A 27,679-nucleotide genomic window follows, 5' to 3' on the forward strand; every position below is an offset into this window, starting at 1 on the left:
AAGACATGCTTGAACATTGCACAAACTCACTGACGGCTTGCCAATACAGTGAATAATAATTTATATGAGTTATAAAGCACTTAACATTTTGAGGCAAATTTCAAAGTACTACACAACACTTTATTTATATTTCTAGCAACTTTTAATTGACTCCACTACATTTCCTTTAACTATCTTTGTTACTCGTTACTACCAAATAAAATCAGGAGAGTTGGCAATTCTGTATTTATATAGAGCTTTTCTGTTCTTGAGCTGCTTTGCACTATAGTTTTGTCATTCACACACTTAAACATGCAGTTAAGTGTCTTACTCAAGGGCACACAGACTAGTGGAGCCAGGAATTGAACCCACAACCTTCCAGTTGAATGACAACTCGGTCAGAAAATGTCATATACTGTAAGACTATTACTTAAGTAACATTATAAAAAAGTGACTTCAGCTTCTAAAGTCATTTTCTGGTAAGATACTTGGACTTTTACTCAAGTATCCCTTTTGATGTACTCCTATACAAGACTGAACATGCATTAGATTAAAAGCAGGCATAAATACATAAATTAAAGAAGTCGTATTCTCATCAGTCAAATCTAAACACCAGTGATCACAGAGTTTGAGAGACATGGAAACAAAGCTGTACTTGTGGATATTATATTTAAGTTCTGCCAATAAACCCTCAAATGTTAAATATGTGTCTCTGCAACATACCACTCTGATTAATAAATAAATGAATAATGTAGAGACTTTAATCACATACAGGGGCTGGTTTCCTTCAGGTACTGAGAGATAATGCAATCACCGAAAGATGGGAAAACGACTTATAATGCTTCAGAGAATCCTCGACTAATAGGATTTAAGGCTTAAGGGTTCTGGACCTACAACACCTACAGGGGCGAGGGTCAGTGTGAATGTGAGAGAAAAACAATACAGACGATGAGGACAGATAAACAGATGTTGTCTGAATGTGAAACCATGTAGATTTAGTGAATATTGCAACATGGGTGGATGTTTGGACGTCACTCGTCAGGGAAACCATTTCTTTTTAACATTAAAGAGCGTCTCCGTTGTTTTGACAGAGAGCAGTGCATGTGTCAGGAGAGGACCGCAGCACCGGTGCATGTGTTTGTCGCTGTCAGCAGGACGGGGATACACAAGCTTCTCGGGGCTCACCAGGGTGGTCAGTCTCCTGGCTGCTGGTGTCTTGCAAAGAATGGGGAGGAGCAGAGCATCACAGGGATCAGCTCAGCTCAGGCCACTGATCTGCCCAGGAAACACAGAGCATGGGAACACAGCAGGAGGTGCCAGAGTAGTCCCTGAAGTGAAAATCTGCTGATAAAGCATGACATGGGAGAAAAATGCGGAATTTTGCTTAGAAATCTGAATTAATTCTTACTTTTTGAGACAGTATTTTACCTTTTGATGCTTATATGTGAAGCTGCCGGTGATGTAGGTTCAAAAATACAGAGCAAGAAATCTGTCAAAAGTGCATATCAATGTGATTGATAAGCATGTTCTCCATCCAGTGTGACACCATGATCAGCCCACTGTGCAAGGTACAAGTGTGCGCCACAATCTCATGATGAATGAACTCCCACTGATCAATGCCGTGATGACCACTGGTAAATATTGGCTCAGGATTTCAAAAGTTTTGGCTTGATTATTGCTTTGTCACATGGTAAGAGTGTGGGCTGACTGTGTTTCATCCGTGATCACAATATGATACTGGATCACTGATACATATGCATGTGTGATGGAACAGATTTATACACATGAAGTAATGACCATGCAACTCAATAGTGGTGAGACAACTATGTCATGATGGTCATAGTCACAAAATGTGAAGCGACTGAACTCTGCACTCGCCATGTGTGTTACCTACAATAATGATAATTATTATCTTTATTGTCCACATAAGTGGAAATGTGCCCATTTGTACCCACAAAGTGGTTAAAAAGGCAGAGAAGGAGCCCAATAACGTGGTTCAGAATTCATTATTACCAATATATATTATTGCATTTTTTTTATGAAGGGGGATGAGCAGAATTGTACGTCCCACTCTTTCCCTGTGATTTTACTGCCCATATTGAGAACCCTAAACCCAGGTGCCCACAACACGCATGCACATGAAAAGCTAAAACATTCTAAAATGTCCTTACTACCATTATTCATTTATTTTTACCTGTATTTTATGTCATTTTAATGTTATTGTTATACAGCATGTTGGGCCACTGTGTTGTTTTTAAATGTGCTCTGTAAATATTTGATGATACAAATTCAGGTTTCTGATCCAGAAATGTTCCTAAATGTTTAAATTCTAATACTGATTCAAGTTATGACAAGTGCTCTGTTGCCTCCACATGATGTTATCACCTTTAATGCCACCTCAGTGCCTTTATTTGGTCTAATTTTCCTCATTTATGTTTTTTTTGTTTGGTCTTTTAGAACAAATACATAGATGAATGAAGATGTGATTCATTTATTCATTGATCCCCCACATGAAGAGTCGATCTCAGCTGACATAGGGACTAAATGTGGGGTGAACCCTGGACAAGTCACTAGTCCATCACAGGGACACATATATACAAACAACCATTCACTCTCACAATCAAGCTCAATTTAAATTTGTCCAATTTGCCTAATCTTAATCCCAAAATCTGCATGTTTGTGGACTGTGGGCAGAAACTGGAGAACAGGGGGGAGAGCATGCAAACTCCATTGTTCTGACTGGGTCATGAACCCGTCTTCTTGCTGCAACCAAGCGTGTGGCCCTCATGATCTCATATCTTTATTGCAATATCATGGTGGAATATAAAGACATGCATATCACCCATTTATACTAAATGGTTGATCTTTTTCATAAAGTGTTGGGGTGGCCCCCTCCTGACCAGTCAAGCTCACTGGCCCCCAGGCAGTGTTGTAAGGTAACAAATACAAATAGTACAAATACTTTGCTTCAACATGGGGTTAAGTGTCTTGCTCAAGGACACATACAGTATAGACTAGCAGAGCCAAGAATTGAACCCACACCCTTTCCAGTTGAAAGACAACTCACCCTACCACTGAGACACCATGGTTCAATCCTTACAGTTTTTACTTCTAAAATGTAAGTACATTTTCTATCAGAAGAGGTACTGTCATATACTTTAAAAAAATTTGCTGAAGTAATATTATGTAAAAAGTGACTTCAACTTTTACCAAAGTCATTTTCTGGTTAAGATACTTGTACTTTTACTCAAGTATCACCTTCAAAGTACTTTATACAACACTGCACCCAGCCTCTGATGTCATGAAAACAAAAACATCAGCTCCCTCTAGCGGTGCAGGTGAATTAATACAAGTGGGCGTTGAGTCAGTCAGTGCAGTAGATGTCGCTGTCGGACCCCGTGAGCGCTCGCACGACCTGAGTATTTCCCTGCCTCGAGCCGTGTGGTCATACGTTGTCTGGCTGTCAACATCAGTGTGTAAACAGTTGACTGTAGGCGGCAGGACCGCGCACACGTCCCCTCACCGTGTGTCTCCACTGTGAATGGGATACAAAAAAAAAGAGGGGGCTCGCCTCGCGTGTTTGTCAGCCTCCTTCTATAGCTCAGTGAGGACAGAGTCCGGAACAGAAGCCGTTCTCTGTGCTTTCACTTTGAGCCAGAGGAGGTGGAGGAGGACAGAGGCAGCAGCTGGTCGACGGTCATGGCAGCTGCGACAGTGGTCGAGCCCGATCCGGCGGCGAGCGAAGGCGGCGCCGAGTTCTCCGGCGTCCAGGACCGGGGCTGGGACGAGTCCCAGCTCCGTAAATATTCTTTCCCGACCAAACCCATCCCCAGAATGTCCCACACGGACCCACGGGCAGAGATACTGATCAATAACGAGGTGCGTGTGCTTGGCTGAACCTTTTCACACATTCATCAGTGAACGGATGTCCCGACGTTTAACACATGAGTCCAAACAAAAGTGCGTGAATCTTAAATTGAGGAAGCTGGAAGTTAAACCTTTAACAGTTGCCGTTCGTATTAGGTAAAAGGAGATAACATTGAGTGTGAGAGGAAATGGAAATGAAAGTGCTCTATGTTTCTGCGAGGCTTGAACACTTGATCTATAGCGAAGAAAAATCGATGTTTGAAACTAGTAAATTGCTGCGATGTAATAGTTTTATACAAAAAATAAATATGTTGAAAACGATTAATATGCACCAGGACTGCAACTAACGTTTCTTTCTTCTTGAATGAATCAAGTACTTGTAAATGATGATGTTCTCAAATGGCTTCTTTTGTCCGTTTTAATGATTTCATTGAAGAAAATGCATGTTTTAGTAGTAAGTCAATTAATGATTAAATAATTGTTGCAGCCCTAATATACTTGAGTTCTCAATCTTGCATTGTTTGTAGATTAGTTAAAGGTACAGTGTGTGAACTTTATTTGTGAAGTTACATGCAGCAGCTGAAAACCTCACCCTTCCATTCCAAGTGTGTTGGAGGAACTACACTGAACAGTATTTTCACCCAGCATCACAACTCTGCCTCTGCACAGCTGACCCAGTTCCTCATATAAATATAAAAGGTTCTACAACAACAATCAAAACCCAACAGTAGTTCATGCAATCAGGTGATTGTACACGTCTTTAATTTCTGTAGACTTTAGTGGAGATCTGCTAACAAGAAATATAAACATAAATAATTAAAAATGATGTATTCATTATTTTTAATATCACCTGAAACTTCAGGCTTGTTGTATTCATGTGGTTGCAGTGTTCAACTTCACCACAAGGTGCCACTAAATCCTACACACAGGACATTTATTGTGACAGTGAATAATTAGCTAGACCATAACTTTAAAAATTAGTTTTTTTGCAAGTTCAAGCTACAACTAAAGATTGTTTTCATGAATTTGCACCCTATAAACTTGAAAATATATGATTTTATTGATTTTGAAGTTGAAATATTTCCTCCACAGACATCAGAATATGAAAAGATAAATAAAGTTGAGAATTAATAGAAATAAATAGGCCACCAAAAATATCAACTACTAAATATGTATGTTTATGTATCCTAGAGCCCAGAAAGTCATCTACATATCTCATGTTTTATCTAACAAACTGTCTCCGTGTTTTGCTGAAAGTATAATAAAACTGGAAAGCCCATTAGGACTTAAGCCTGTGAGTAATGCAGTCTGCTTGCCTTCAACATCTGGTCATAAACACCTGCTGTGGCTCAGAAATGCAGCAGAGAGCTTTAATGATTAGAGAACCTCTGACTCCTCCCATCTCAACTTTATTTGTGTGTGTGTGTGTGTGTGTGTGTGTGAGAGAGAAACAGTTGGTCTTTTGTCTATGCATGACAAATCTAACAGAAATGCAGACTGAATGTTGCAGGTATTTAAGTTTAGGGAGTGCACAGGAATCTGTGGATGACAAAGTATAATATATAAAATAACATTTAAAAAGAAAAATAAAGTACAACAACAAAGTACATCACAGGGTGGAATGAAGAGGACAAGTCTAAAGTCAAAAAGTCAAAAATCCTGTTTTAACTTTGAAATAAAACAAAAGATGCAAACAAAACAGTAACACACAACACAGGGTGCAATAAAAAGGAGCTATCGTTGAAGGCTAGAGTAAAAAGACAAGTTTTACGTCTAATTTTATTTTTAGATTATTTGGGAGACAAAATACATTTTCTTACCTTCGATGCCAAGTGGAAAAATTAATTTAAAAGCACAAGTACGTTGTTTCTCCTATTTTCAGTAATGAGAAGAAAAAATATCTTAAACAATCATTTTAATTGTCAACAATTTTGTTTTTGGTCACATCTTCAGTGGAGCCAAAAAAAGTGATCAATCAAACACAATTTTTATACATCTATAAATGAGAACATGCCAATTACCAGTGTCACATTGTCAAATTGTATTTGTCAACATATTGTTTGAGAGATCAATCTAGGGCTACAATGAGTAATTGTTTATTAATCGATTACTAAATCTGGTCTGGGAGACACCAATTGACAATTTATTTTACAATTTAACAACTGATTGATCTATCAGGAAAACAATCAACAGATTAGTGAATTATGACCGTAAACATTTGAAATCAAAAGTGTTTTCAAAATCAAGTAGCTGACGGAAATAACAAAGCTCACATAGTTTTCTCTGTGAAAAACAACCAAATAATTTTTCCCCCAAAGTGCATCGACTTACCAAATAAATTCCAGGTTTGCCATCTTACCAATCCAGCCCTGCTCGTAACACGTGACAAAGTCAAAGTTAAGAGCAACAACTTTATGAAGATTTCGGCAAATGCTAACTCACATACTTAGGCTCGCTTGGTAAATAAATAATACCTGGTTTACTTAAGACACGTTCACTCGAACCCTCTGACCTCAATTTGTCCCAACAATTGTCCAGATAAAGCAAATAATGTAAAAAAAAAAGGTTGGATAACAGTATCTGAGCAATTGTAGAGTTGTATACAATTAAAATCTTAACATAATTCAGCAATAAACTAGAAACCAATGACAGATGTATTTGCATGGGCGCTAGTAATCAAACACACAGGTTCCACAGAAGATATATTTTGTACTTTTAATGTAATTGCATGAAATTGAATATGCAGAATAGTAGCTGGTAATAGTTTTTATTTTTTTATGCACTAATGAGGCCAGAAATACACTTCACCCTAAAGAGATATGTGACATTGTGTTTGGATATGTTTGGATCCAACAGTACGCACCAGTGTAACACACCTGATGGAGCTGCTGCTTTACTAACTTTACCGATGTCCTTGAATGTTTTCTGTTTAGAAGAAAATACAGCAGTTTTTCACCAGATTGCATTTTCACAGAGGGCAAGATAGTTTGTCTTACTCAGATCCAAACAAAGAATTCTTGGATTCTTCTTCTAATCATTTCTGCCAGGTGCAATGCTGCCCTTCACAGGAAAACAAATTTCTGTCGACAGTTCAAAGTTCTTTATCGCAGTTTAAAGTCCTTTATCACTGTTTGAAGTTCTTAATCACAGTTCAAAGTTCTTAAAAGCAATCCACACATCTCTCTATCGCAGCATAATGTCCTCCACCCAACTGCTTTCCTCCTCTCCCCGGTCTGTCCCATCTGTTCTTGGATTCTGAAACCCTTTGCTCTGTTTAACCATCAGTAGAGCACACTGTATTTGAAATGTCTCCCCTTTGCCTTTATTCATTCTTCTGCACATTTAACCTGTGATAAAGGTCACCTCTTGAGAAATGTTTTACATGATTAGTAACACTGCAGTTTTGTAAGACGAAGGCAGACGCCACGTGAACATTGTGAAGTCCTGAAATGTGATCCAAGAGAGAGAGAAATCCTAAAAACATTGTCCTCCTGTCTGCTGATTCATAATGGCAGTAAAGGCTCTGTGTGATGGAGCGGTGCTGTGAATAGCTCCTGCTATTCGCTCCGACATTAACGTGAATCTTCAGGGAGGCGACAGGAGAATCCCTGGAGCGATTCCTGAAGAAGCCATTTACGTAGTCGTGTTCAGCCCCTACATACTGTCTGTGGGCAACAGTGTGGAATTCAGTGCCTGTCTAAAAGCAGCTTATGTGCATTATGAGTATTAGCAATTGGTTTCCTCTTGGGGACACAAACATTTTCAACGTACACCCAATTGCCACTATAAGGTTCAAAGGACACCTAATAAAGTGCGAGGAGTGGCACCTGGTGTGGTTCTCTGCTGCTGTAGATCAGACAAGGTCGTCTGTAAACTGATTATATAATGAAGAATTCAATCATTTTCTGAAATAATCAAACAACTGTGTCACTTCAGCGTCACACCTTTCCTTTCTATTCTCCTTTACGGCCTTGCCCCGGCCAATTTAACTGAAATTTTAACTTCGCAAGCATGGCAGAGATTTGCGGACATCCAACCAGCTTCTGCGTGATGTGTCCAGGTCAGGGTATAAACAGTGGGGTGACCAAAGTACAAATTTAACACATATTTATTCAGAATGGCTTTTAATCCTCAGTAGTGTGATGACTGTTTTATTCTCTGATTTCACTTTTTCTTCTTGTGTGTTTTTAATTGGTGGTATTTTCATGCTTTTTTTATACTGCGTGTTTGTAATGCTTTTTATTTTATAAAGCACTTCGGTCACCTGTGGGTTGTATAGGGCCATAGAAATAAAGTATATGACATTACAGGCGACTGTCGCTCAGAGCGCGTCATATTTCAACTTGAAGGTTGTGGGTTTGATTCCTAGCTCTGCTACATGCTAATGTGTCCTTGGGCAAGTTGTTGCTCCTGACAGTGTAAAGCAGCTTTTGAGTGGAGTGTTCACCAAGACTAGAAAAGTGCTATATAAATACAGACTGTTTACATTACATTCTGGTTTAATGCCATTACATTGTGATGCTTGGTTTAAATTCCAGCAGGTCATCTTCACCATGTCTACATGCCTAAATGCCATGTCACTGGCAATTTAGATTATTTTCATTGACAAGCAGCTGAACAGTATGTGTACCTAATAATAAAGCTGATGAGAGCAGATTCTCGTGGATATGAGTTGCATGACTGAACATGTAGAATTTACAAGTGTTATTTGTCTGACAGGAGGGGAAACTGGACTGTTCCATGTCTCAGATGTCACTATATTAGTAAATGTTTGAGAGAGTCTTGATGAAGTTGGTTTTGTGTCCTGATGACACACAAAACCGACTTCATATTGTACAGAAGCGCATTGCGTTAATTTGGAAATATAAAAAGTAATTCATTTTTAGTTTTTAGTTTTTATCTTCTTTTTTCTGAGTAATTATTTTCCTGTTTTTCGGAGTAATTTTTTTTTCTGGATTATCGAGAACTCTCGCGAGAACCTCCAACCTGCCAGTGACTCCCATATTTTCAGCAGTCTCCTTGTCGTCTCTGGAGTCACCACGTAGCCATCCTGATTGCATTTCAAATGCATCAACTTGTATCCATGGAGCATGCCATATCTGTCCAACTGATCCTAAAAAAACATTGCTATGTCTAGCAGATCTGGATGGGCTTTCCTTCTGAACACCCCCAAAGTCCTCAGGTGCCTGCGTAGAGTCGACAAACTAATACCATCTATGTGACTTAAGGACAGGACTATCTCCCAGTGACTTTAAACCCAGATCAAAGTAAAACTTACAAAACAAGTCGTCCATGTTGTTATAAATCGATCTCTCAATAAAGGAATGAATTAAAAAAAAAAAATACTCCGAAAAACAAAAATGATAACTCCGAAAATCAAACAATTTTTTTTGTTCAAGTGAATACAATGCGCTTCTGTAATACTGAACTAATGAAGACGTGAAAGAGCTAATAATGACTCATGAGGAAGGAACTTAAACCCTCACAGATCAAAGTGACTTCGTTTGAAGAACAACGCTGCAGAAGTCACTGCACTGCTCTGCTGCCCGGTATCACCGTCAGCGCGGACGCGCGCACACGTGCACTCACTTTACGCACGTTCTCCCGCTCAGGCGACACGAGGCGCGCGTACAGCGGGAGCGCGCTCCCCTTGCTACGTTCAGTTGGTCACGTAGCCCCTTCAAATCAGTCACACACACACACACACACATCCCCCTCTCTCTGTCCGTGGATGTGCTGCGTTTGCGTGTGCTGGGATTTCAGCTCATTCCAGTCCAGTCCAGATGCAGCAAATTCTCACGTTTATGTTAAAAAACCGCCCAAAACATTTTGTTGTCATGGATTCATTTAGCACATGTTGCAGTAAGACTACGAATTAAAGGTTTAGTGCAGTGTGAGACAAAGAACAGTTACAAGCAGTGATGGAGATATTTTTAGATGTTAAATTGTAGTAATGAGTTTAGTGCATCATTCAAATGTGTGTGCAAGACAAGAGTAGCAGAGATGTTTTGAGGGGGGATGAAGGATGTTCCATGTTTTCAATAAAACGTTGGAATGAAAATAATGCATTCAATATTTTTTTTCCCAGTGTCACAGTGAACCAAAAACAGAAGGTCTTATCTTTATCATTGCAGTATCCAACGTTATTACATCTTGTCTTAATATAATACAGTCCTACATCTATTCATTCTATATTCTATTATTGTATTGGCTGTTATGTGCCTTCTCCTATTTTAGATGAGCAGCACTTCTTCTAAATGTTGATTTAAATAGAAAATGCCTTTACTTGAGGTTGTGGACTGATTCACTTGACTAGTTCTATATTTCAAATGTTCTTTGTCTGCTTTCAGGAACCGGTGGTTTTGACGGACACAAACCTTGTGTATCCAGCTCTTAATTGGGACATTGCATACCTGCGGGAGAACATTGGGAATGGAGACTTCTCTGTTTACATGGCAGAAAACCACAAGTTCCTCTATTACGATGAGAAGAAAATGTCCAACTTTCAGGACTTTGTCCCCAAGTCAAGGCGTGTGGAAATGAAATTTGCAGAATTTGTGGACAAAATGCATGAAACAGAGGAAATCGGAGGAGAGGGAAGGTACTGTGCACTTTAAATCAGACCTCGAAGTATCTGGGCGAAGCAAACTTAAGAGTACCAGGATGTGATAATGCATGTTTTGTAGTGAATAGGTGTTTTCCCTCACAGCACACACAAAAGTGGTGCAGGGTGACTAAGCATTTAGACTGGAGGATCAGGGAAGAGGCTTGTTGCTATAACCTGACTTGGCATGGCCACACAAGCACAGATCACTTACTAAATGTCTGTAATGCTTCTCAGGCAGCCAGGTCATGGTATTTCATGGTAAGTGCTGTATGACTTCAACTGAACTTTCAGCCTTTCAGATGAGAGGTAGGATGTCAAATCTACTAAAACAGAATTGAACAAGCGTATATCCTGCATACGTGTTGACGGCGCTGTTGAAAATAAGCTGCACTGGAACCTACTTCATGTCTCAGGTCTGTAAAACCACAGTGCTCATGCATTTTGCACGTCTCTTTCAGAGTATATCTGCAGCAGACGTTGAATGACACTGTCGGGAAGAAGATAGTTGTTGACTTCCTTGGTTTCAACTGGAACTGGATCAACAAGCAGCAAGCCAAGAGAAACTGGGGGCAGCTGACATCTAATCTTCTGCTCATAGGCATGGAAGGTGAGGAATTTAACAATGGTTACTTCCTGAATAAGTCATTTAATCTGTGCTGTAAAATGTCACGTCTGCAAATGCTTTCGCATTTTCGTTGTATTACATTTTTACATTAATGTTCCGTCAACACAGGCAACGTGACACCAGCACATTATGACGAGCAGCAGAACTTCTTTGCACAGATCAAAGGGCACAAGAGATGCATCCTCTTCCATCCAGAACAGTTTGAGTGTCTTTACCCGTACCCAGTGCATCACCCCTGTGACAGACAGAGCCAAGTAAGCCAACAACACTAGAGAGATCAAGTTAAACCTGCAGATTTCTTGTTTTTTGTTGTTGATGTTATTGCTCTGCCTCCATTTTGTCTTTATGAAGAGAAATAATTAAATCTTTTTTGTATCCTGTGTCCTGAAAATGGGCTTCTCTGTCAATCAATATTGTCAGACTTGGCTGAGGCAGTGTTTGCGTGTACAATGTTGTTGTTGCCTCCACCTGTATTGAAATAAAACTAACCACTTCCTGTGCTCTAATGTCTCTTGGCGGCACAAGATCTAAACGCCACTATACTGCGGAACAGAGTTTCGTGGAGCTTATATTCATTATTGGAATTGTATTAACTCATTTGACAAGAGTTTGATTAATCTACTTTACTGATTTTTAATAATTAAAACAAGCTTCCTGGTTTTTCAGCTTCTTAAATATGAATATTTTCTGGTTTCTTTGCTGAAACGGATTCATTGTGGTTTGTGTACAAACAAACGCTGTTCAGCATTTTTGGCATCTTTTGACATTTTATGGACCAAACAAGTGTACTCATTTAATCGGGGGGGAAATAATCAACAGGTTAGTTCCACCCCTAGTTCTAATGGACTCACTTTTAAAACTTAACTCAACCACTTTTTTCTGTGAAAGTCAATGTATATGAGGAGTGGGAATCACCAGACATCACAGTAACATATTATCACGATATTTAATTCCCCATATGATATTATCACAATATTTTTTTATAGTCATCCACAAAACTTTCATGTTTGTAACACCAGAAAAATAAGAATGCTAAAAACACAATATTTCACTGTATTATTTCTCCCCACCGCTAATGTATATGGGTATCTATGTTGTTTATTTCATATTTCATATCCACTGCCTACTCCACTGTCAAACTCCTGCTACTGCATATGAATTTTGCCATTGGCTTTCTTAGTCACACAGCTACAGCTCGGTGTCAGATTCACCACCAGACCACGCCCCCTGTACTGCTCCCCACTTTCCCTTGTCCTCCTCACTCAGCTCTCAGCCCACTTCTTGGCATTTTCCAAAATGGGCTGAGTTAACCTCAGAAGAGGGGGCTCCGTTACCCTCCAGTTAATGTCTGCTACCGTTATCAACCAAAGACAAAAGAATGAAATGTTTTTTTTCACTTCTAATGAATGCACGGTTCATACGTTTTAATGAATGCATATTTGTCATTTTTAGGTGGATTTCGATAACCCTGACTACACAAGGTTTCCTAATTTTAGGAATGTTGTCGGCTATGAGGCAGTCGTGGGCCCAGGAGATGTCCTTTACATCCCTATGTATTGGTAAGAAGTACGTCTAGAAATCTTTACTATAGAAATGATTGTGTAGTAACATTATATACTTAAATAATGTTTGTTTTATTTAACTATAAAAACAGCTAGTTATGTTTTATATACAGATTTTTCTTAACTAGAGAAATAAATGATAGCACAAATCTCTGCCAAGGCCCCCGAGGTTCTGCAGTGTTGATATACTCCCCTATCTCACATTTCATTTGAGATATGCTTCTCATAAACATACACAAACATGGCTGAAAACAACCGCCTTGACAGAGGTAATAAAGCTGATGTGTTGGAGCTTGAATCCACAACACATGCAGGAAATTGGTGTCTTCTGTATACTTCTGTTAAGAGACTTAACTGCTAAAGAGTAGTCAGATTAGTCACTGCTGCTACTAAAGCGATGCTAGTTTGGTAACCCTAAACTATTAATCTGTAAAAAAAAAAATCAATAACAAGATCATTTTTTTGCATCAGTCCCTAATTATGAACATCAGTAACTCATTGTGAGGAAAAATAATATGATTTGAAATGGGAACATGCAGGTTACTGTAAAACTCACAATTTTTGAATATTAATTATTAATTATTATAAATGTCATTTGAATACTAATATTCGTAAATATTAGGGGCGAGGTGGGGGAAATCAGTACAGTAAAATATAGTGATATGTTGCAGTATATCAGTAAACAAATAAAATGAAGTGCAAATAATGTGACATAATATCGCCATGCACAATATTGCGATATTTCACTGTATCGATTTTGTGGATCAACATAAAAAAAAAATCTATTGACAGTTCAGTCCACTAGATGGTGCCAAGTGCTCACTCTCACTAGAGCTGTTGTCTGAGTATATTGCAATATATGATTTCGCAAATTCTGTATACCAAAACAGTAGTATTGGTATATAGATATAGTATGTTACTATATCAGTATATAGTATTTTGCAGTGTCGTGATAATATCATAAACAATACTTAGTTTTTTTCAGTATCTTGATAATATTGTGATATCGCATCGTGACTTGCATATTGCGATATCGTAAAAAAACGATGTGTTTTGCAGTGTCATGATAATGTCATATAGTGACCTAAATATTGTGATGTTATCGCATCGTGACTTAAATATCGTGATAATATCGTATTGTGACTTAATTATCACGATAATATCGTATCGCAACTTAAATATTGTGATAATATGAAACTCGCATCAGTGATCGTATTTTAGTGTGTTCTCACCCCTAATAAATACCATCACAAGCTGTTCATATTCATACGTTTATAGTCATTGTATAAATATTTGGTAATTTCCATAGTGGAGCTTGTAAAAAAAGTCTACTTTATTTTCTTTAGGTGGCATCACATTGAGTCACTGCTGAATGGCGGCGTGACGATCACAGTAAACTTCTGGTACAAAGTAGGTCAACTTGAATTCTTAGTTTTGACTGTTGTTCTGTCTTAGTACTCTGTATTTTCTTTTCCCAACGATTCACCAGTTTGACTCCTGTGTTCAGGGCGCCCCCACACCCAGGAGGATAGAGTACCCTCTGCGGGCTCATCAGAAGGTGGCCATCATGAGAAACATTGAGAAGATGCTGGGAGAAGCACTTGGAGACCCTCGAGAAGTAAAAACCTTTTGATTTTTCTTTCTCTTTACAATGAAGTGTGATTTATTCTCCGCGATGTAACACCTTTAAGTCTGTCAAACAACAAGAAAAAAATGTTCCATGACACTTTCCTCTTGTGTCGTGCACTTTTGTTACACAAAGTGTTTGATAGTTTCTGTTTCAACTTCAACTTTCCCCGAACTGACCACATCCATATCTTGCGCTGCTGTTGCCAAATGTCTCTGTTCCCTTCACCAGAAGAAAACACGCAATGTTGGCGAATTTGGTGTTTACAATAATGTGTGACAACATCAACACAGATAATGTTATGGTGGATTGGTGTGAGTCGCACATGAATGTCACGCTGCCACTTCTGGAACATTAAATCAGATCATATTAAGGTCACCTGTTAGATGGAATCCCTGGGGCATGCTGACCCGTCCCGCAGCCCAGTTACTATAAATATTTATGGAGTATCTGATTTAGTACAAAGGGAGGATGTATGCAGTCTGGATGGGACGGTGTATAAAACAATACAATATGTCTATCTAAGAATGCTGTTTTTTTTTTCTGTAGGTTGGACCTTTACTGAAAACGATGATCAAGGGCCGATATGACCACGGTCTCAGTTAGAGGCCCCACCTTTGATCTGTTGACTGCTGCGGAAACTGCTGTGTGTGTGTGTGTGTATGTGTGTGTGTGTGTGTGTGTGTGTGTGTATGCGTGTGTTTGTGTGTGTGTGTGTGTAACACGCATACTGACTGCATGGCAATAAGCGGCCATCTTGAAACTGTTCTACTTCAGTTGTCTCAAGAGTGCCATTGTCATTACACATACAACAAATGTTGAAGAAAAGTCCGACTTAACTCATGGGAATTGGGAATTGCGCTACTTGAAGTTTTTCTTTTTATACATATATATATATATATATACTGTATATATATATGTGTGATTCAGTGTTCTGTCAACATGCTCATAATTCAAGCTCAAGGGTATTTGGGTGCATTTGCTCACCCAGACGCAAAAAAACCTTGCATGAGATCGGTACCTTTGGAGCAACCTCAATACGTTGACCACTAATTGATAAATCAGGGGGTATGTACACACACATATATTGTAGACAGTCGATATCAGCTCATGCAGGTCATTTCCTTTATACACACAAACCCACAGCTGTGGCTTAATTAGTAATGCAGACTGAATTTCCTCCGTCCTTATCACACAGACCGCTTCATGACTGGTGACAGATCTGAGTGTCTTTTTATTATATTTATCTGCATAATCTGCTTTATCATGACACTGACTAATAGCAGGTTTTCTGGGAGCGATCAGCGGTGGTTACCTCACAAACGAGACAGACGAGGCACAGCAATAATTGACTGAGATTTGGAAAAAAGAAAAAAGTAATGTCATTTAGTAATGAAATTTGATTTTTAGAAGTGTGTGGGAGTGCATAAAAGCAGGGCTTGATATTCAGCTGAAGGAATATGTAATGGCTTGCTGATTTATTTGTGTTTGAGCTTGTTTTATACCTTGAGGACTTAATTGGATGTGCTGCCCTGGTATTCAACAGGTTAGGGAGCACAGAAGAAGAAAAAAATACAAAGTGCAATTTGTGTTGCAGCTATTGTTTTAATGCGTGAGAAGAAAATACATTTCACATTGTTTTGGAAACTCAGTAGATGTGAACATAATTCTGGTGGTTCTTGGGGTTTGACTTAACTGTTTAACTGACTTATTATTATTATTATTATTATTAGTAGTAGTAGTAGTAGTCGTGTCAGTGTAACATTACACTGGGGGGGCATCTGCTGGAAATAAGCTTGTGTGTTTGCCACTTGTAGTAGGACATATTGCACCATCTAGTGTTCACATAGGCGCTTACCTGGTTCATGCACTATATAATATTGTGCTTCTTCAGTACAAATGTATTGAGTGAAGCAGCTCTGGGATTAAGTCACACTGCAGTAGAAAACCCCTGCACTCGCTCAAAACTAAGGATTCTAGTTCCTCAGAGATGAACTCCTCCTTAATTTCCCACAGTCACAGTGCTCCCTCAAACTAAAAAGGTTAACGAAAGGGAAGGGATCATTTCATAAATTGTGTTGTATTTGGCAAACTAGCCGACGGTCGTAATATCCAGAAAGCTGTGATTGCCTGTGACATTGATGCACTAAAACTAGGGACATCCAAGCACTTAATTTGTGAGGAATACATGCGTTTTCTAGTCGTTTAGTTTTGCCACATCTGTTTGCTTGAGTTGTTTCTCACAAACTGCACAGTCATCCAACAGTGCTACTTTCTCTGTAAAAACTAGTTGTACAAAACAAAAATCACTTCTCCTCTGTTACTCGATTAACCTTGTTTACCGTGTGCCTTGCTTGACATGGGTGGGGCACTCCATGTTGTGAGAACATAATGAAAAATGTGTGTGTGTGTGTGTGTTTTTAATTTTTCTGTCAAATATTTTTCACTTTGAACAGCTTTAAAAGTTCTGAGTGACTGAGGTGAAAGCTTGTTTTCATTGATAGATGCTGGTTTTCTGTTTTGAACATACGAGTATGTGTTCACCCACTGATTAAAGTTTGTTTGCAAAGTTACGGCACGTGTGTGCGTGTTTTGAATGTACTTGTAAATGAATCAAAGAATACAATTTTAATGGTCGTCTAAAAAAAATTTGTATTTATTTACTATAAATTGTGCGTGTACAGTTTCTCTTTGGATTCGGTGAATCCGTTCCATGCTCTACAGTAATACCATCGTACAGTAAATAAAAACAACATTGCTGCTGATAATGACGAGCGTCAATAACAACAACACGTCTTTGAAGCATTTGTGTTAAATCTACACTCAGGAAAAGTATATTATGCCACCAATCAAAAACGACAGCTTACAGTTGCTCAAAATAGATAAGTTGTATATGTTGGTGGAAAGATAAAGGAGCCAACCATGATATTAACAACAATAATAAAAAAACAAGTCAGTCACAAAAATGAGCAAAACTCAACACAAATGAGATGAAGGGAGCTGGTGGACTATTTCAGCAATGTATATGAGATGTTGCAAATCTAAATGTCGATAATAAAAACAAAGGAAATTTAAAAACACATCAACATCAACCAGTAGCACTTGAAATTTAACATGTTGAGTTTGTGCATCCCTTGAGAATTAGATATGCTGTCCTAGAAAATGATGCCATCCTTGATAGTGGTAGTGTTTCCCATTGTTGTGGAGTTCCATGAAAGTTGGAGCACCTTTTGTTTAATAACAATTCACTGGTGTCACCCACTAACATTAAGCTATTCTCAAGCTGCTCAGGACTAAACTAAATATCGGGTTTTTCTGAGAGATATTGCTGTCGTCATTTGAATTGCAATTTTTAAAGTAAAGCTTTAACATTTTCATATAATACATTTACAACGTGAAATACATTCTAATACAGGGCAAATAACTTTAATATGTGTGAATTCCATTCATATAAATTGCAATTTCACTTTGAAAATAACTGTTTAGCTCTAGTATCCGGTCATTTCACATTGGGACATATTTAGCTTAATTCTCTTCAGTTTTTTTTAAATGTAAATGTTTTTAACTTTGCATATTATCCCATACACTTACGTTGTTAAACTCTTGTGCCTCAGCTGCAACGGACCAAGTTCACTATCCAATGTGGATTTATCTGGAACATTGGCAGAGAGGAAAAAGATTTGTTCAGCACACAGTCAGTGTACTGTCCCTTTCCCAAGTGCATCAGGGAACTATGGTGGCCCCTGCATTCTAGAAAGGATGAAATCACTCTTTCATAACTTTCTCCACTCTTTTTTTTACTCTTGTTGCCTTTTTCTTAGTTGGCAAATCACACTGTGGCTGACTCGTCAGTTTCAGCTGCTGCAGAAATATGATTACAAGGCCTGACCTCAAGTACATGTTCTAAGGCTTTGGAAAAACCAAATTGTTTTTTTATTTAAAAGTGATTATACACCTATATATAAACATACATATGGCTAGAATATACAATATTTGCTATAAAGCCTCCTAAACGTTACACACTGGACCTTTTGGTAAAAATGGTGTGACATGTAATGTTCAGAAGGAATTTTACAGCTTCACTCATACGTATGTACAGAAAGTAAAGTAGATTCATCTCTATAACTTTGTGCCATAGTTATGAACCTACACATGTTCTACCCAGTTAAAATACAATACAATACAAAAAGAAAGCAAAAAACTATTACAAATTTGAATTTTACACAGTCAAAAAAGATGTCAGTGCAACATCAGACCTGCTGAAATGACAAAACAGTGATAAATTAGGCCGTGGGACAAACTAGACCACATGTGACGACATCCCAGCCATATATCACACAAAGTTTTAAGTTAATGAACAGTGATACAACTGGAACACTGTAATATCATGATTTAACCAAGGCATAAAATGGTAGGTTTTTTAAAATAAGCCACAAACATTGTCTAATAAATATGTTTCGTGACTTGGGAAAAGAAAAAAACAAACAAATTCAGGCTAAAATTTGCTTATTTGACCAATAATGTAAACAATATTGTCAGTAGCTGCGCTTACAGTGCTGTGCTCGTCATCAATGGAATCTGTACTTTCTTGCAGGCTTGAGGTTGACGTATGTTTTCTTCATGTCCTCCGTCTCGTTTGTCTTCACAAGTTGGTATCTCTCGCCTTTTGTGGTTACGACCTGGCTGCCATGGTAGCGCACTAGCTTCTTTGGAGCCTGCGGATTTTACACCACGATTAGGTTTTATTGTTGAGGAAGACATTTGATACAGCTACTCTGTGATTTACAGAGTATAAGCAGAGACTTACATCTTTGGGGGCGACAGGCCGGTGTGTTATTTTGTCCTCTTCACTGTCCACAAGCATGTACCTGTGGCAAAGAAAAAAACAAGTCATAAACAATGACACAAAGCAGTGAGGCTTGTTCTGTGCTCCACAGTTTAAAAACTCTCTTACTCACTTCTCAAGGATGCTTTCTTTAAGTTTCTGGTCTGCCTGCGAGGAAATACTTTTCCCATGATTAACCTGAGGCAACAAGACACCATCAAATCAGACTGTAAACACACACAAGGCTGACATAAAACACACAGTGACAATGATTGTAGGTGTGGCAGACTCACGTTAGCAGAAGTGGAGCTGAGTTGGATATCACCCTCTATGATAAGGCGCACAGCTTCCTCCATGTCTCCTTTGGCAATAGACAGGGCACTACGAGCCTCAGACAGACTACACTTGGGAAACATCTCCAGCAGGTGTTGCTCCTGGGCTTCCCATTCAGACTCTGGAAGCTTGACATAATATGCACATTTTAATTACCTTATATAAACAGCAGGGCATACAACAATTAATAAACAAATTCAAATGGATCAGCTTCAGTAGAATAATGTGCTCAAATAATCACTTTAGCAGTGGCACCCTCTGTCTGTGATTCTCTGTGCGGTGCTTCTCTTCCTGATGGATGTTCATTTGGCAGGGTGTCGAGTTGTTTCATAGAAAGATCATCTGTCCTTGATTTAGGCACATCACTGTCTTCGTTGCCTACAAAGGAAACAAACAAGTTAACATCGTCACACATTACTGAAAATGTAAATGATAGCCATTTAAATGAGTATCAATGTTACTCAAAGTGAGTTTGTTGACTACAAATGGAGGAATTCCAGAGTTTTATATATCGCTTGAACTCAATTCTGTTTAAAAAGACTTTGCATCAATTTCAGTGCACAACCTTGTATTATTTGTCATTTTCACATACAAGCCAAGTTCTCGGGCAGCACATCTTACGGTAGATCATGCGCACAGACTCCTAAACCCAACACCAATCACTTTATAAAGATAGATAATGTGTGTTCTTCTACACAAAATACAAAAACAAATATCACAGATAAAGATGCTGGCACTTTGAATTAGCGATGCCATTTAGAGCCAGGGGAACCCTGTACATTCTATATGTTTATTTATTTGCATCCTGATATTTATCCACTGCACCCAAGAGGAGTTGTTGATGGGTAAATGAACGGAACAGGAAACGAATGATTACAAATGTAGTTACCTGTGGTCCGAGCAGTGGCTAGTTTTGAAGCCAGGCTGAACATCATTTCACAGACTTTTACACTGCAAAATAAAAAAGGTAAAACAATTTTAATTACAACTTACTGATGGATGAAATAAGGGATGCAACAATAGTAAAATAACTTGCCAAAAATGTTGCTAATTGATCGATTATTTTGACAATTTGTTCAGAAATAAAAACAATGTTCATGGCTTCTCAAGAGTAAATATATAAACCAAAGATATTTAGAGAAACTGAATAGCTTTGGTTTGTGGACAAAGCAACACATATTATCAATCATGAAAACAATGACTAGTATCACCTGTCAATTTCAGCAAAGCCGGGTATGTAAGCTTCTAGCATCTCTGCAAAAACCTCCACATCGAAGTTCTCCTCCACACTATGTGGGGAGCCAAGATCCTCCAGGACTCCAGTGATATATGACAGAAGAACATCATCCAGTGCACTGCAATAAATGATATAAGACATTACTGTAAAAATGAGTAATCTGGATTTCTCTTGTAGGGATGCAAAAGAAGCTGGAGGCATTGTTTACCTGAGATCTGCATCAGGAATGTACGTATGAATGAAATCGTGCATCGCACTGTGGATGATTTTGTGAAGGTCCATTGCGTTCTACTGTACAGTAGAAGAAGTGCTGAGGTTGAGGTACAGAAAACAATGTTATAACAGGTGTGAATCTCAAATGACCAAGCACAGCAGCTGTTGCCTAAGCCAGTAGCTCTCAATTTCTGTTCCCCTGGACCCACTACCTTCCCTGCATGTTTTAGATGTTTTCCCAGCACAACACAAATGAATGCATCGTCACCAGTGTTTTGCAAAGCTTGTTGATGAGCTGATCATTTGGTTCAGGTGTGTTGGAGCAAGGAAACATCTAAAACATGCAGGGCAGTGGGTCATAAGGACCAGGATTGTGAAACATTGGTCTCAGCACCACATTTGATAGGTACACCACCAGCTCAGACTGACAGGTATGTCTTCAAAGTATTTCTTACGAAAGCTTAAGCAACAAACAACGTTTTCATTTTCAGGCACCAACAATCATCTGAGATTATTCTAAAGACAATATGGTCGACTTTATACCTTTATGTAACACATCGGTTTACATTAAAATGTGCTTACAAACACTCACTGGCCACTTTATTAGGTACAACAGTGGCAGCAAGTAGATGCAAATAATTAAGACAACAGTCGAGATGACCTGCTGGAGTTCAAACCAACAAGCATCATTATGGACAATAAAAGTGATTTAAGTGACTTTGAATGTGGCACCACGGATGTGCAGCTGATGTTATCACATCAATAAGGACCTACACATATGGAGAACGTTTCCAGCAGCTTTTTGAATAAATGCCGCGAAGCATTAAGGCAAAAAGGAGGTGTAAACCGGTGTTAACAAGGTGTACCCGCTAAAGTGGTCGGTGAGTGTATAAATACCAAGTAAAACCTCAGACCTCACGTGTAACCGATGCTAATAAACAACGCATTGTATAACGCCTTTGTCGAGTAAGGTAGTAAATCTTGTAGAGAGTAAGACATTGATATTGCTGCGTTGTTTTGCCCAGCGTTAGCATCACAGATCCTCGGCTGTTTTTACAAGCTAATGCTTCGTAACTAACGCCACGGTTACGTTGTAAATATTTTTCCACTGCCACCTCAATTGTTCCACGCGTTTTCTCAATATATACATTGGAAATTGTCCAAAACGTTAACCTTCACTGAAAAATAGGACTGCACAGTGTAAGCTAACTAGCGCTAGCTGGGTGACTTTATTGTTAGCAGACACTAACTGCTAGCTAATGGCTAACGCTTATATGGCTAACTTCTGTTATTTATATCCGTGCACTTTAAGTGCAGTTGCAAACTTACTCTGCGGGAATTATGGCGACATAAAGCTCAACGTTCCCCCCAAATGCTGCCGGGTTAAAGGCTGCTCACTCAGTCGAGCTTTCCATCCGTGCAGCTTGTCGTTGGCCACACAATCCCAAACATTGATACGTAATTTCCTGGTTATTATTCAACCAGTTTGCACTACACAATGACTTTTTCATAAATGCTTCTCTCTATACAATATACATACCTCTGTACAAATGGTTGTTTTGACCATTGCATATCAAATACATGGTATGTATCATTGTGTAAACTCATTGAAATTACATGCGCACGTTGTATAAACTTTATATATGTATAAACACCCCCACCCCACCCCACACACACACACACACACACACACATTATTGTGAATGTTGTGATGAAATGTAAAATTACCCTAATGTCCCACAATGTTGTTTCTGTTGGATTTATGGAAGCTCTGCCATTTATTGATACCATAAACAACATTAAAACCCCTAAACTACCCAAGTGTCTTTTCAGAGAGGAATTATGTATTTTTGTGTTTTATAACCACAGAGCAGATTGATTTTGTAAGTTTTACTATCACACCTTTCTGTTCCACTAGATGGCGTACTTGTCTGGTGGATTGTGTTTGGTTTGATTCCCCCCCAACAAAGTTCATTAAAAAAGGTCCTATAGTGACCGTTGAATCCATGTCCAATAATAACTTGTACATCATAACAGATTATGTTTTTGCTCTTTTGCTTATCGTTTTGCCTTTTTTTTCTCCCAAAAGAAGAAACTGAATCCACTTTAGTGACATTTTAGTGCTGTGATAAACACTGTAGTCATACAATTCCACTGAATTGATTGGTCATTTGATCACAAAGTCTGCTTAATGATTCTGTGGTATTAATTTGGGCTGAGTACTTCATATTTTATAATATGAGTCAAAATTATGATTTTTCTGATATTTTACAGACCAAACAACTTACTGAGAAAATGACACCTGTCATTACAGTAACAAAGAAATGGAACAACATTATAGATAACTGGCAATGTCTTCAAAATCTCCACTGTAATTTAAAATGCAGGCACATAGGGTTAGGGTCACAATTGGCCTTACAATGGAAATTATGTATTTCAAATTTCTTTCATTTAGGTACAACATACACACACACAGTCTGCACTGGCCATCGTTCATTTTGACAGCCTAAATAAAGCTTAACGATAACCAGGTAATGTCTAATCTTAACACAGACACACTCTCCTCAGTAAATGTAAAGCTTTCTGTGTTTCCTGACTCACTGTCTCCACACAGCTCTGGTCCACACGCAGCCAGCAGTCGACTCTCACTGGGACATTATCTTATATCTTTTGCCAGATCCATACATAGTTGATGATGGAGGTGTTATCTGAGGCAGCATCAATGGTGCCATCAGATCCTGTTCTCAGTTGCCTCCGTCTGTGTTGGTATTATAGCAGATATGTACATGTAAATCTTTAATGCCCACTCAATTGTTGTCTTGCTCCCTTGGCAGTATCTCTCGCCGGCTGTAGTATTTCATCAGGAAATATGGTACACGCCGCTGATAAAACAAGCAAGAACAATTCTCAACTTGGCTGAACTCTGTTTCAACCCTGAGCTCATGGTCAGACAGGTGGGGCCGAGGAACCAAGGGAGAGCGAACAAGAGCTACAGCAAATGAGGGCATCGTGTTTTTCTCCATGTGTGTTGAACAGTCAGTCCCACAGACTGGGTTTGGACCCACAGATTTGTATTTGCCAAATATATTTGCAGAATTTTACAATCCTTTTACTTAGGATTTGCATATGTGTTAAGTAGCATGTGTGTAAAATGAAGCGGTGATCCAATCATCTTACATTTAACCTTTTATTAAACCAGGAAAAATAAACCATTTGGATTAAAAATCTCTTTTTCAAATGGCGAGACAGACAAGTAAGCATCCGTATATACTATACAAAAACAATCAAATAATAATCAAAAATATGCGACTTTCAAGATCTCAATCATAAAACCTCACAGAATAATAAAAACCCCATGAATCATTGAAATGGCTGGATTACCAATCCAAAACAATATCATGTGTGATGAAAATGGCAGTACAATATGTGTAAAGGTTATAGTTTGCACAAATGTGCTATTGTCATGGTTTATATGGTTAATAAAAAAAGCCTTCCAGCCATATCACTCATACTGGTACACTTGTACACACAATTTGTACTTTTTTTTATACACTAAGTACCACCTATGATAATACTGAGCTCTAGAAGTAACACCATTATCACCAATGTTAAAATACATAAATAAATACATACATAGGCAGAGGAAAATCAGCTACAGACTTTTCACAGGAGGCAGATTTAGTCCCAGTAAGATAATTTGTTCTCCCATCATCCTCCACTTCCTCACATATATTTCACACACTTGTATAGTGAAATTAGATTAAGAGAGCGGGAGATAAGGTGACATTTTTTATTTTTCATTTTCTATTCACTCCAGTTAAAATTCCTCAGTGCAACTCCAATCACATACCCTGGTATTTACAGTGAAACAGTATTTCTGATTTTCCTCCGGTACTACCAGGGGAAGCTTGTGTACCACTGGTGCTACACACACCACAGTTTGAGAACCATGGGTTTAACCAACCAAACAAGCAAAAATCACAACAGTTCATCCTTAAATCATGTTGAATGCACTCACAGCACCCCCCATGTCCTGTTTTAATCATGTTTTCCCTAAATCAGAATTCAGTGATAAACATGAACTCATACTGACAGACTCAATAAAACTATAATATGGTTGCATTTTGTTTTCTTTTGAAACACATGTTTTAACACTAGATGGCATCATTGAGTTATTAGTGACAGCAAGACTTCACTCACTCCTCTGAGAGATTTGGTTTGCCCTCCTGATGAATCAAAACAACAAAGGAAATGTACCACTTACGATCAAACAAACCTGAAGTATTTATAACACATTTGGTGTGAAATGTTATTAATATTAAGTTCCCTTTCACTCTATAACACCCAAAACACAAGCCGAGAGTCAGGAAATATTGATGCCATCATCGTTGGATAAGAGTTGTTGATGTATTTGCTTTTGTCATTTTTCTTTGGTCTGAACGTTAGTTTTTCTGATTGGACGTCTCACACCTTTGGAGCAAATTCATGTGAAATGTGTACGCATGCACTCAACTAGTCATCTAGTTTATTATCATCTTCAAACATCATCATGTTTAAGGGTCACTAAAGTTTCAGATTATACTAAACTAAAATAAAAACGGAGTGAATCTTACATGTTACAAATCCAACATGCAAACACAGAGAGAGAGAAACAAAACATTCTGGAACTTTAGAGACAAGTATTACAAACTGCTGCACGTGGAAAGGAACGCCTAATGTGTGCTAATGGTGTGTTTACACATTTCTCTTCCTATATGCTGGGGCACAATCAAGCATGTCATGCAACAATGTTGATCAAGGCACATAATGTGGATATTGTACTGGTGGCACAGATTTTCATTTTCACACAGGCAGGGGGTTGGTGGTGTTTGAGTGTGTGTGTGTGTGTGTGTGAGAGAGAGGGGGTGTCTGTGCAAAAAAATTAAAATTCTTATCAGAGTTACCAAAACACTGCCAAATTAATTACCCTTTACCTAACTTTTGACAATAATGCTCAGTGCTGTCTGACGGAACAGTTTTATTCTATTAACGTTCGATTTGCAGTTCAGCCAGAGTGACTTCATATTTAGATTTTATTGTATTTTCTTAGTGAATGTGTAGCCCTGCATTCACAATAGAAAGGCCTGCGAGTTATCTGATATTTTTTTCAGTTTAATCACCTGTGCAGCAGAAATGGGATCAGCGCATTATTCGCAGGGAGAATTTGTTGAAAATATTGAACAGTTAAACATATCTGTTCTGACGCGGCACAAAAGGTGCTTTTACAGAGTGAATTCAACCTTAGTGCAGTTTAATTAATTGAAACTCTTAACAATATGAGGCCGCCTTCACCTTCGTCACTATCATCACCCACCTTTAATCAAATATCAAACTTACTAATCATTCTTTCTCTTTCTGCTTGGTTTCAAAGCCTTATTGTGTACAGATCATAAATGTTTTCAATTAGATTTTTACCTTTTCACTTTTTCAAGAGCTGCAGGTTCAGGAGTCCTGAAGAGACAAGAAGTGAAGGATTAGCTGCGGCTGGTTGTTTGAGGGCGACCTGATCCAGATCTGGGCCTCCTGTGTGGACGAGCCTGCCGTCCCGTCTGCCTCCTTTCCTGTCTCCAGGAAGTGGCCGCTCAGCAGGCTGCCCGTTTGTCCATATAGAGACAGAGCACACAAAAGTACAGGGGTACAGGGAACATGATGACAGAAAAACTGGCAGTTTTTCCTATATTTGACTCTGATTAACAGTGAACATTATCTATTTAATAGTAGATAATAGATGATAACTTCATGATGTCTTGTTTTGCAGATTAGTGATGGTCATCTTTCCAGGTGATGTCAGTTGACTAGACCTTCATCTCTCTAGTGTTTCAGAGTTTTAAAGGTAAAATGTAGGAATATCTCTTGGTGACATGTTGCAGTTTCCCTTCCAAATGTGTCGGAGCTCAAAAAGATGCTTAGTTTGTCCATCCTGGCTTAGTGTAAAAACACTCTGTAGTGTCCAGAATTCCACTTTAAAGGCTCATTCTGGGGTAATGAAAAACAATCTGCTGATTTTATACTTATATGTTTATTTTATCTTAAATTTCTGCCAAGCAAATATAATTTCCCCTATGTTTTACAAACTGGACTTGTTATCAAATGTATTTAAAATGTGAGAAGAGGCTAATGCATTGTTGGATAAACAGCAAGTCTGGTCTCAAAAAAAGAAATGAACTTCAGAAATATCCCATGGCAACGTATTAACAGTACAACATTAATTTCAGGTAAATTGAATAGACAATAGAGCTGAAACAATTAGTCTATTAGTCGATTACTGAATTAACCGTCAACTATTTTGATTATCAATTAATCAGTTTGAAGCTTTTTTCACGATTAAAACAAAATTTCTGACTGTCTGACTGACTTTCTAGCTTTTAAAATTAAATATATTCTTCTTTTCTTTGCTCCATAATAACAAAGAAATCATGTGAATAAAAGTGAATCATTTTGGTTTGCGGACAAAACAAGACGATTGAGAACATCATTATTTCCAGGTTTAACAATTACTGATCAACATTTTTTAACGTTTTCTGATATTTCATGGACCAAACGATTACTCGATTAATCAAGAAAACAATTGACAATTGAGGTTAGTCGATTATGACAATAATTGTTAGTTGGAGCTCTAATTGGCAATGTAATTTAATTTAGTAAAAAACCTGTAAAACAAACCCTGTAATACACTGTAATCATCTTCCGCAATAATGAACAATTGTACAATACATTATGTAACTTCCTTGCCAAGAGTTAACTGTAAATTATACAGAAAATTAA

General features: G+C 38.3%; 2 protein-coding genes across 5 annotated transcripts; one reads left to right on the forward strand and one right to left on the reverse strand.

Annotated features, from left to right (window-relative positions):
* Positions 1-3,423: 3,423 nt before the first annotated feature.
* Positions 3,424-16,840, forward strand: hif1an (hypoxia inducible factor 1 subunit alpha inhibitor). Of its 2 annotated transcripts, none has more exons than XM_044045397.1 (8): positions 3,424-3,858; positions 10,197-10,447; positions 10,912-11,060; positions 11,187-11,332; positions 12,531-12,637; positions 13,987-14,050; positions 14,130-14,258; positions 14,817-16,840. In XM_044045397.1, the coding sequence occupies exons 1-8, from the start codon at positions 3,679-3,681 to the stop codon at positions 14,871-14,873; spliced, it is 1,083 nt and encodes a 360-aa protein (XP_043901332.1). In that variant the 5' UTR covers positions 3,424-3,678; the 3' UTR covers positions 14,874-16,840. The 2 variants fall into 2 exon arrangements, with proteins under 2 accessions (XP_043901332.1, XP_043901333.1); XM_044045398.1 differs by having other exon boundaries at positions 3,425-3,858; positions 14,148-14,258.
* A 53-nt stretch (positions 16,841-16,893) lies between these two features.
* Positions 16,894-22,337, reverse strand: cuedc2 (CUE domain containing 2). Of its 3 annotated transcripts, XM_044045401.1 has the most exons (10): positions 22,205-22,337; positions 20,871-20,972; positions 20,637-20,780; positions 20,315-20,376; positions 19,667-19,803; positions 19,386-19,553; positions 19,226-19,290; positions 19,075-19,135; positions 18,820-18,982; positions 16,894-17,919 (listed from the first exon to the last, which is right to left on the reverse strand). In XM_044045401.1, the coding sequence occupies exons 2-9, from the start codon at positions 20,942-20,944 to the stop codon at positions 18,836-18,838; spliced, it is 858 nt and encodes a 285-aa protein (XP_043901336.1). In that variant the 5' UTR covers positions 20,945-20,972; positions 22,205-22,337; the 3' UTR covers positions 16,894-17,919; positions 18,820-18,835. The 3 variants fall into 3 exon arrangements, with proteins under 3 accessions (XP_043901336.1, XP_043901334.1, XP_043901335.1); XM_044045399.1 differs by having other exon boundaries at positions 16,894-18,982; positions 22,205-22,336; XM_044045400.1 differs by lacking the exon at positions 22,205-22,337 and having other exon boundaries at positions 16,894-18,982; positions 20,871-22,194.
* Between the last annotated feature and the right edge of the window lie 5,342 nt (positions 22,338-27,679).

This window comes from Solea senegalensis, linkage group LG15 (genome assembly GCF_019176455.1).
Source record: "Solea senegalensis isolate Sse05_10M linkage group LG15, IFAPA_SoseM_1, whole genome shotgun sequence".
In the NCBI taxonomy this organism is placed as follows: Eukaryota; Metazoa; Chordata; class Actinopteri; order Pleuronectiformes; family Soleidae; genus Solea; species Solea senegalensis.